The 10,367-nt window shown below is 58.6% G+C and overlaps 1 protein-coding gene across 3 annotated transcripts; it reads right to left on the bottom strand.

Annotated features, from left to right (window-relative positions):
- Nucleotides 1–882: 882 nt before the first annotated feature.
- Nucleotides 883–9,307, bottom strand: MISP (mitotic spindle positioning). Of its 3 annotated transcripts, none has more exons than XM_058821042.1 (5): nucleotides 9,206–9,307; nucleotides 3,341–5,415; nucleotides 2,544–2,755; nucleotides 2,160–2,198; nucleotides 883–1,507 (listed from the first exon to the last, which is right to left on the bottom strand). In XM_058821042.1, exons 2-5 carry the CDS (start codon nucleotides 5,295–5,297, stop codon nucleotides 1,421–1,423), a joined length of 2,295 nt encoding a protein of 764 aa, XP_058677025.1. In that variant the 5' UTR covers nucleotides 5,298–5,415; nucleotides 9,206–9,307; the 3' UTR covers nucleotides 883–1,420. The 3 variants fall into 3 exon arrangements, with proteins under 3 accessions (XP_058677025.1, XP_058677026.1, XP_058677027.1); XM_058821043.1 differs by lacking the exon at nucleotides 9,206–9,307 and adding an exon at nucleotides 8,163–8,304; XM_058821044.1 differs by lacking the exon at nucleotides 9,206–9,307 and adding an exon at nucleotides 8,251–8,275.
- Between the last annotated feature and the right edge of the window lie 1,060 nt (nucleotides 9,308–10,367).

Here is a 10,367-nt window from a genome sequence, read left to right as displayed (position 1 = left end):
CCCCCGTCAGCAGAGTGGGGTCGGTACCGGGGTCCCGGCGGGTCCGTACCGGACCCCAGTCAGCGCTTGCATAGGGGGTCGGTACCGGGGTCCAGGCGGGACCATTTCAGGGTTTCAGTGGATCTGTCCCGGACCCCCATCAGCATTTGCTGAGAGGGTCGGTACTGGGATCCCTGCAGGTCCATACCGGACCCCGGTCAGTGCTTGCAGAGGGGGTCGGTACCGGGCTCTCAGTGGATCCTTACCGGACCCCCATCAGCGTTTGTGGAGGGGGTCGGTACCGGGGTCCCAACGGGTCCGAACCGGACCTTGGTCAGTGCTTGCAGAGGGGGTCGGTACCGGGGTCTCACTGGATCCGTACCGGACCCCGGTAAGCGCTTGAGGATGGGGTCGGTACCGGGGTCTCAGTGGATCCTTACCGGACCTTGGTCAGTGCTTGCAGAAGGGGTCGGTACCGTCGGTACCGGGGTCCCAACGGGTCCGAACCGGACCTTGGTCAGTGCTTGCAGAAGGGGTCGGTACCGTCGGTACCGGGGTCCCAACGGGTCCGAACCGGACCTTGGTCAGTGCTTGCAGAAGGGGTCGGTACCGTCGGTACCGGGGTCCCGGCGGGTCCGTACCGGAGCCGCGGGCGCTGCCCGGGAGCCCCCTAGCGGGGCCGGCCGGACGGGCACGGGGGCAGCGCGGTTGGGGTCGAACGGGACTTTCAAGCCCACCCGGTGCCATTTCCCGGTGCCGCCCCTGCCCCGCGCAGCGATTCCTCCTACCGACCCCGGTGTTACCAAGCCCGCCCGGTGGGATCCCGGTGCTCATCTGAAACACCAGAGCAAAACCAGGCGGACAGAACAGGCCTGGAATACCGAGAGAGTGTAAACCTCTTTAATAAATTAGCAAAATAAACAGCATTATGTCTATTTTTTTTATATTCCATTGCTGCATCTCCATGGATCACAGGAGTTAAACCAATGCTGATTCCCAAGTCCCACGGCAACACCGATCCAGAGGCCTCAGTTCAGGTACCCCCAAGGCAATGCTCAGCCTTGCGGTACTTAAAAACCTAAAACCACTGAGAAATAAAACAGCTCTTTTGTAAGCCTGAGACAGCTCCCGAGGGGCAAAGTGAATTATCGGGTGATTTCACCTGGCTGGCTCCAGGCGGAAGTGATTAAAAAGATACTGATCCAATTTTTTCCCTCTTAAGAAAAAAAAAATAAAAGTGTTCCTCCACCCCGCAGGGAGGAGGAGGAGGAGGAGGAGGAGGAAGGAGCTGATCTATTGCATGGAAAGATTATCAGTTTAACAATAAACCAGATTGATTAGCAGGGTTCACGTCTCTGATTGTTGCGGTGGGTGGAACTGATGGAGTATTTAGGTCGTGCACCAGGCGGTTGTGAGCAGGGCCAGCCCCCATGGCGCTCCCTCAGTCCTCATCCCGCACGTACTGCCCCGCCTCCCAGCGCTGGGCCATGGCGCTCTTGTGGCGGAACACTCGGGTGCTTTCCACCACCTGCAGAGACCACAACGGGCAGGATCTTTGTAAAGGAGAGACTTTCACAACGAGCTGGTTTGCAGAGCTGCTCCCACTCCCCCTGCCGGCTCCCCAGCCTGACCCACTGTCCACCCGGGTGGTGCCCGTGGGAGCCAGGACCGTCCTGTCCCACCCCTGTCCATCCCACAAAGCCTCCAGGAGTGAGGGGAGCTCCCAAACCTGCTCTACCTGACCCAGTGTCCACCTGGGTGGTGCCCATGGGAGCCAGGACCATCCTGTCCAATCTGCTGTGCCTGACCCAGTGTCCACCTGAGTGGTCCCAGGACCATTCTGTCCTCCCCTGTCCATCCCACAAAGCCTCCAGGAGTGAGGGGAGCTCCCAAACCCGCTCTACCTGACCCAGTGTCCACCCGAGTGGTCCCAGGACCATCCTGTCCCCCCCGTCCATCCCACAAAGCCTCCAGGAGTGAGGGGACCTCCCCAGTCCACTCTGCCTGACCCAGTGCCCACCCAAATGGTCCCTGTGTGAGCCAGGACCATCCTGTCCAACCTCTCTGCTGACCCAGTGTCCACCTGAGTGATCCCAGGACCATCCTGTCCCCCCTGTCCATCCCACAAAGCCTCCAGGAGTGTGGGGAGCTGGAGGAGGTGGGAGGTGTCAGGGCTTTACCTCTGTGTTGACCTTGTCCACGGGTTCGATGCCTGCGTACTGTGAAAAGAGGAAAACACGATTAGATAACGGCAGCCTGGCAGGGGAATATCCACAGGCTGCTGGATCTGGGGCACAGGAGAGGCAAGGGAAGGCAGCACGTGCAGCTAAACCCTCCCTGGGGTTGGGGGAACATCTCAGACCGGGATTCCCCACAGGAGAAAGGTGCTGCTCCTCTGCAGTCCCACCCAGTGCTGGCAGCTCTGAACAGCAGGCGCTGCCTGGCTCTGATGGTGCCACCACCACCAGAGCTGAGCAGCTGGATCAGTCAGGAGCAGCCACCTCCAGCCCCAGAGCCACCAGTCTCCCCCAAGCTCAAGCCCCCCAAGCACTTGGCATGTTCACCTTTCCATCCTCCTTCACCCTCCTCCTCCGCTCCTCGAAGGGGCTGGAATGTGCTGAGTCAGGGGTGAGGGTCTCTGCACTGCCCTGGGAGGAACTGGTCACCCTCAGCGGGGTGAAGGACGAGATCAGCCCCAGGATCCCCGGCTGGTGGGAGGCAGGAGAGGAGACAGGAGACTCGGACACGGAGTAGTTGCCACTGGCACCTGAGGCAGCTGTGAGAGAAAGAGCATTGGGGGGTGACCTCAGTTCCACTCCCAGGGGGTGGGAACCCACAGGAGTGTCAGGCCCCTGCCCCAAACCTGCCTCCAGAGCAGGTCCAGCAGGTTTGGTCATAGCCTGGACCCCATGCCTGGGGCCCAGTCAAGGAACAAGGAGTAAAATGCATGAGCTGGGCTCTTCCAGCCCTGTTTGCTGCTGTAATGTGACAAAAACTCATCAAGACCCGAGCATCTGGAATCCTGCAGAACCTATCCCTCCTCAGCAGCAGTTCTGCTGACTCCAGTGTGCTGGCATCAAATTCTGCTACCAGCACAGAGAAATCCTTAGAGCCATCCCATCCCAAATAATTTCTCCATCCTTGTGTTCCCTTACCAGAGCTGTGCTGAGATCGGGAGCTCTTCCAGCCCTGTTTGCTGCTGTAATGTGACAAAAACTCATCAAGACCCGAGCATTTGGAATCCTGCAGAACCTATCCCTCCTCAGCAGCAGTTCAAGCTGGTATAAAATTCTGCTATCAGCACAGAGGAATCCTTACAGCCATCCCACCAAATAATTTCTCCGTCCCTGTGCTCCCTTACCAGAGCTGTGCCGAGAGCGGGAGCCCTCCTGAGGAGCAGCACTGCTGTAGGTGTCCATCAGCCTCCTCCGCTGCTCCTGCAGCTCCTCTTCCCTCTGCAGGTCACTCCTGATCTCCTCCTCGATCAGCGACGACGTTTGTGGCTTCCCGGTGCGCAGCCGGTACTGCTCCTCGCGGCCATCCTCCCTCCTCTGCGTGCCCATGTCCTCCACGAAGGACACCTTGGGCTTCCAGAGGGAGAGGTTCAAATACTCCCTGGGCAGGACAGCAGCGCTGGTGGGGCTCTGGGTGGAGCTGGGAAGTTTTCCTCCCCGGGAATCCTCGCTCCCCCATTTGCTGGCGCTGGCGGAAGCGTGCGGGGACACCGAGGGCAGCTCCCGGCTCCTCTCGCTGGCGGTGAAGCGCGGCTGGGACAGCTGGAAGTGGGCGATGCTGGCTGTGTAGCTGGGGATGCTTCTCCCAGCCTTGCTGTCCTCTGTGGGGCTTGAGGGTTGCTCCACCACAAACTCTTTAAGCCAGCTCCTCCTCTCCTCTGCCCGCTTCAGGGGAGTGGGCTTCTCTTGGGGGGCTTCCTCCTGCTCGAACACCTTCCTGCGCTCCTCCAGCTCCTGCTGCGTGCCCCTGTCATAGGCCCCCAGCAGCCTCCCCTGCCTCTTCAGATCTTCCTCACGCTTCGTTTCCTGCTCGATTTCCCTCTGCACGTAAAGGGAAGCGCGGCCTCTGTCCTTCCCTTTCCTGCCCGGCCCGGGAGACGCGTGAATGTTGAGGACAGGCTTGGTCTGGATCTCCACCAGCTCGCTGCTGGAGGTCAGCCGCTGGATGCCCCTTTCCTTCCAGAGGTTCTCCTCCCTTTCCAAGGCCATGCGGATCTCCCTCTCGATGGGTGTCTCGTTGCTGACCCTCGTCCCGTTGCTGCTGGCCCTCACATCCACGTTGAGGGTCTCGGAGGTGCTTCCATCACTGGCGTAGCCTGCAGTGGTTTCAGTGTACATCTCACCCAAGCCAGAGTCCAGGTCTTCTCTGGACCCTGCTTTGGTCAGGATGGACACCTTCCCAATGGGATGTGATCTTTCTGTGTGAGATTTTCTGGGAGTATAAACCTCCTCCTTCTCAGGTGTCTTGTATGAGGACACACCATAAACCTGGTAAAGGCTCTTGTCTGTCCCGCTCTGGCTCGATGCACCAGCACTGCTGTAGCCTCTTGTACCCTTTGTGGCCATCTCAGGGCTGTACCACTCTTCTCTGGAGACTTTTGTCACTGATTCTGGCCTTGGGGACATGGCCTGCTGCCCTGGGCTGAAAAACGAGCCGGGGTTGGTCTTCTCCAGCATCAGGAACTGCTGCCGAGCCGCAGAGAAGTTGATCTGCTCCGTGTCAATATTCTCAGGGTCAACGGGCGTTGCAGCCCTGCCTGGGGAGGGTTTGTCAAACCAGATGGCAAAGCTGGTGGGGACACTGCCTGTGTGCCTGCCTTCAGCTGGGCTGCTGATGGAGCCCAGCTCATCCATGGAGCTCCACCTCTCTGCTATGGTGGAGCTTTTCCTCATGGCCTGGCTCCGGATCACCTCCTTCCTCTCATCTTCCAGCTCCCTGGCTTTCTCAGGGGAGATGTTGGGTGGAGGGACCCTGTACAGGTCTTGCTCCTCGTCATCATAGAGCTTGGAGGGTTTCCTCTCACCCTTGTAAGCCCTGAGGTCGTACAGGCTTCCCGATCTCACCACCTCCAGCTTGGACTCCCTCTCTGGGGACGGGGTCCAGACATCTCTTCCACCCTCCAGGAAATACGAGGGTGACTGGGACCTCCTCTTCCAGCTGTAGCCATTTTCCACCCTCTGGCTGCTGTGCTGGGCAGAGCTGAACACATCATCATCACTGCTGGCCCTCAGCTCTGCCAGGGAGTCGTGCCTGTGCGAGGCCTGTGGCTGCTGGAACACAAGGTGCCTGGTGACCCTGTCCATCTCCTGGGAGCTGTCACTGCTGTGCCAACCTTGTCCCACTCAGGGGCCGCTGCTCGGTTTTGAGGTCACCCTCAGAGTCCCAGTTCAGCAGAGGCCAAGGGTCTCGAGCTGGCTGGCCCTGCAAGCAGGAGGGGAGAGCAGCCATGAGGAACAGCACAAGGAGCAGAGGTTGAGATGCAGCCCCTCTCCCAGCCTGGTTCCGCTGCCCTTGGGACATGGAATTTCTAAGCTTTATCCCTAGAAGTTTCAAAAGTGGCCCAAACACTCATCCTCACAAAACAAACTCCTCTCTCAAACTTGTCCACATCCCTAGGACATTTTAACCCTTTAATCCACCACTAAGCATAACTAACTTCCTCAACAGAGGACAAAACATTGCCTCTCACCTAACTGACCTTTCCTGATAGAAAATACCAGGCCCAGAAGGACCAGCCAACCTGCAACTAACAGCAACCAAAGCTGCCACCACCCTCCACTCTGGCCTAATCAAAGCTGAATTAGGTTCATTCACCACACCAGCCTGTCCTGTGTGGGCAGCACAGCCAGAACACAAAGCCCAATTCCCAACAGGAGCTGCCACAGAGCACAGAAATCCACCCCACCTCTGTCCCCCAGCCTGGCTGGGTTCTGAGGGAGCTCAGCCAAACCTGCCCTGGCACTCAGTGCTGCCTGAACCACCAAAGGCAGCAGTGCTGGGGAAGGTGAAACAGGAAAGCCTTATAAATATGATTGCCTGGCAAAAGATTTTGGGAACATGGAAACTATAAGTGAGATTGAAATGAAAGCAAGCTTTGAGATACTTTAGCTACTGAACAACTGGAAAACAATGGTGTGGCTGGCTGAAGGTAATCCCCTTTTGATGGAACAACACCCTCTGCTTGCAGGCAGGCCTAAGGGACAGAGCAGACCCTACTAGCCTGGCAGAATGGGCCCAAAGAGGAGTTTTTAGGGTTTAAAATGTAACACAGTATGGTAATGTAATGATTCTTATAGGCTGTATGGAAATGCTATGGGATTTGTATATTGTACTAGATTGGTTAGTGAGAATCAGAATATTCAACACAGAAGAAGATTTATGGTATTGGAACGGGAACCTCCCTCTCTTGCCCCTTTTACTCTCTCACCCTCTCATCCTCTCTCCCCCTCTCTCCTCTCAGGCCTGCTCTGAGCTGTGTTTGGCAGCTCCCAGCAGGGCCCTGCACCCAGGCCCTTTGCAATAAACCCCAAGTTCCACAACCAGAAGAAGATTTATTGTATTGTAACAGGAACCTCGTCCTCTTTTACTCTCTCTTTACCCTCTTTACCCTTCCTCACTCTCTCATCTCTTTACCACTCTCTTGCCTTCTCTCTCTTTACCCCTCTCTCCTCTCGGGCCTGCTCTGAGCTGTGCCTGGCAGCTCCCAGCAGGGCCCTGCACTTGGCCCTCTGCAATAAACCCCAAATTCCACGCCCTGGCTGCAGAGATCTCTCATGTCCATCCATCCTGACCGTCCTACCCCAAAGCTCCTACACAGCAGGACCTCAGCCACAAAGCCACAAGCTCCTGCTGGCACCACATCCAGCTGGGCACCAACAGCCTCGGCCTCTCCACATGCACAGGGCAGGGAGGGAGCTCCAATCCTGGGCAGGGAAAGGTTGTGCCAGGCCAGGGCCACTCCTGCATGGAATATCTCCTTGTGCCATTTACAGAAAGGAGCCTCCAAATAGCCCAGCTCTAGAAACTGGGGTCATAAACACGGTTTCATGGCTCATAAAACGAGGGGACTTTAACCCCTCCTGGCACACAGGGCAGGAGGGAACAGCCCCAGCCTCAGGGTCAGGCCTGGAACAGCAGATCCCAGACAGGGAGGGGCAGCACAGGTGGGTCCCCATGAGCCAGCAACTGCCACCTCATCCCAGATGCCATCCCTGGCTCCAGAACTGGTGGCACACGTCACCTGCACACAAGCTGTGCCTGGAGGCAGCACTGTCGCAGACACATTTTATGAAAAATCCTTTCCTTAGGATTTTTACCTCCTGAGAAGCTGAGAGCCATCAGGAACAAAATGTAAACATTGATTATCTGCGGCTGTGGAATGCAACAGGTGCATCTGTGATTGGTCTCATGTGGTTGTTTCTAATTAATGGCCAATCACAGTCAGCTGGCTCGGACAGAGAGTCTGAGCCACAAACCTTTGTTATCATTCATCTTCTTTCCTTTTCAATTCTTAGCCAGCCTTCTGATGAAATCCTTTCTTCTATTCTTTTAGTATAGTTTTAATGTAATATATATCATAAAATAATAAATCAAGCCTTCTGAAACGTGGAGTTGGATCCTCATCTCCTGCCTCACGCTGAGGCCCTGTGAACACCATCACAGGCAGCACCACGTCCTGTGCCGTATTTGCTGAGGTTCAGCCACGGCTTTGCCCTCACCTGTGAGCCCTGGCAGGCCGGGGTGTGGCAGCCCTGGGCACCATTCCCGGGCATTCACAGCCTCCTGGGAATGTGCAGCAAAACTGGAGCAAGGCCACGGTGACAGCAGGGACAGCCCTGGGGCCACAGCCCAGGTGAGGCAGGTGTTCCCTGCATCACCCCGAGCATCCTGGCTCACCCCCAGCACTCTGTGCCTGCCTCCTTCATTCCTGCAGCGATTCTGGTGCCCTCCAGCCTTGCCAGGATGATCCACCATCCTCTCCCTCCCACAAAACTCCCAGCCAAGAGCATTTTAAACCTTTCCTGGGGCAGGAGCACGTGTGTTTCATTAGCTGGGACATCCTGGCCAGCCCCGGGCGATGTTTCACCGCTGGAGCTGCTGCCCAGCCCTGTGCCCAGCCCTGTGCCCAGCCCTGGCGCCTCAGCTTCTCTTCCTGCAGCTGAATTTACCTGTTAATTCCCCTGCTGTGATTCACTCCGGCTCTTTTATTGCCCCCAATGACGAGGATAATGCAAACCGTCTGCCCACGCCTCTCACCATGTTTGAGGGGATGAAATCCCGGCTGGAAGGGGATCGGGGAGCGCTGGCACAGGAGGGGAGCAGGGACACAGAAACCAGCTGGGCTCTTATCAGGGCTCCACGCAAGCAGAACGGCCCCTCCCAGAGCTGCACCCAAAACATTTCACCTCCCTCAGCTCCCTCTGGAGCTCTGGGGCTGCAGGGGCTCCAAATTCCCTGTTCTGGGCTGCCCCCAGCCCAGCCAAGCACTGCGGGATCTGCTGGGCACAGCAGATGGCATTGCCACAGTCTGGCATGGGATCCCCCTATAATGAGACATCTGGGGTGGTTTCCAGTGTTCTCCCACTTTGGGGGTTCTGCACAGGGCTACAGACCCACCCTGTGCCCACCCTGAGCCAAGGGCTGCCCCAGGATGGGCTGGTGCACACCAACAGCGCAGCACGTGTCCATGTCCCTGTGGTGCCCACCTCAGACAGTGCCACCATCCCTGCACACCCCAAACAGTGCCACCATCCCTGCACACCCTCGGTGCCACCATCCCTCAGTGCCACAATCCCTTAGTGCCACCATCCCTGCACACCCTCGGTGCCACCATCCCTCAGTGCCACCATCCCTGCACACTCCAAACAGTGCCACCATCCCTGCCCACACTTGGTGCCACCATCCCTCAGTGCCACCATCCCTGCACACCCCAAACAGTGCCACCATCCCTGCACACCCTCAGTGCCACCATCCCTCAGTGCCACCATCCCTCAGTGCCAGTCCTCCCTGCACGCTTCAATGCCACCATCCCTGCACCCCCCCAGTGCCACCATCCCTCACTGCCACCATCCCTGCACACCCTCAGTGCCACCATCCCTGCCCACACTCGGTGCCACCATCCCTTCAGTGCCACCATCCCTGCATGGCCATGGGCACACAGCGTCCCCCCAGCGCCTGGCACTGCCCTCAGCCCCCAGCACGCTGCACTTACAGTCCATGGAGCTGGCAGGGCAGGGGTCCCCATGTCCCCAGGGCTCCCAGCTGAGCTCTGCCCGCCGGGGTGTGGCAGCCCTGGGCTCTGGGGGGGTTGGAGGTGCCTGCAGGGCCCTGATAAGCTCAGCACGGGGAGATCTGAGGGATTCCAGGAACCACCTTGGGCTCTGTGCCCTGTCCCCACATTCCTGTGCTGGTGTCACCCATGCCCTGGGGCTGCCCTTGGCTCTGATGCCCTGATGCACCAAGGTGCCAACAGCCGTGTGCCAGTGCCACAATGTGCCAGGGTGGTGTGGCCGTGCAGCCACACGCAGACCTCACTCCAGACTTTCTGCCCCTCCATGAAGGGCACTGAGGAGCCCTGAAGCTTCAGCAGAACCTCCGTGCCCAGCTCTGCCCTCACCCTGTGAGCCCCAGAGGAGGGGATTGCATCAGAGCCCTGTGCCAGGCTCTCCTCTCACACCACAGGGCCTCTCACCCCGTGTTTGCCCTCCTGCCACGGCAGCCCTGGCACTGCCAGCCCCAGCTCCTGCAGCAGGGGACATGCCACCTGCTCTGGGCACCTCTGGCAGCTGCCAGGATAAGGGCAGGGCTGTGCCACGGCGTCCCTGGTGCCCTTGGTGCCTGGATGTGGCTGGATCTCAGTGGGATGGGTGACATTGCCATGCCCAGGACTGCCCTCCCTCCTGGCACGTGCCAGGCAATCAGCCCTGTCCCCGCGGGACATCCCTGTCCTTGTCCCGCTCCTGCCAGCCCCACTGGCACCCAAACACGGCCCTGGTGTCACCCAGAGCCCAGCTCACCCCAGCTGTGAGTGCTGGGGGTCTCACCCACCCCCTTGGTGCCCCTCTTACCCCCTTGGTGCCCACTCACTCCCTTAGTGCCCCTCTTACCCCCTTGGTGCCCCATTCACCCCCTCAGTGCCCCACTCACCCCCTTGGTGCCACACTCACTCCTTGGTGCCCCATTCACCCCTTTGGTGCCCCATTCACCCCCTTGGTGCCCCACTCACCCCTCGGTGCCCGTTCCTGCTGGGCTGGCACTGCCTGGCCTGGGCACAGGGGCTGTGCCTGTGGCTGCCAGGCTGCTCTGTGCTTCCGGGCAGGTGAGCTGAGCCTGTTCTACCCTGGGGCTGAGCCAAAGTCCACAGGTGATGCCAA

The sequence above is a fragment of the Ammospiza caudacuta genome, chromosome 28, assembly GCF_027887145.1.
Source record: "Ammospiza caudacuta isolate bAmmCau1 chromosome 28, bAmmCau1.pri, whole genome shotgun sequence".
NCBI classification, from domain to species: domain Eukaryota; kingdom Metazoa; phylum Chordata; class Aves; order Passeriformes; family Passerellidae; genus Ammospiza; species Ammospiza caudacuta.
This window is presented reverse-complemented; position numbering and strand designations above follow the sequence as displayed.

Excerpts from the sequence above, each read along its gene's own strand:
- MISP (XM_058821042.1), bottom strand. The coding sequence starts at position 5,297 with ATGGACAGGGTCACCAGGCACCTTGTGTTCCAGCAGCCACAGGCCTCG. Across the intron at positions 2,756-3,340 it reads CCGCTCTCGGCACAGCTCTG|CTGCCTCAGGTGCCAGTGGC; the intron begins GTAAGGGAGCAC and ends TTTCTCTCACAG. Across the intron at positions 1,508-2,159 it reads TGGACAAGGTCAACACAGAG|GTGGTGGAAAGCACCCGAGT; the intron begins GTAAAGCCCTGA and ends TGGTCTCTGCAG.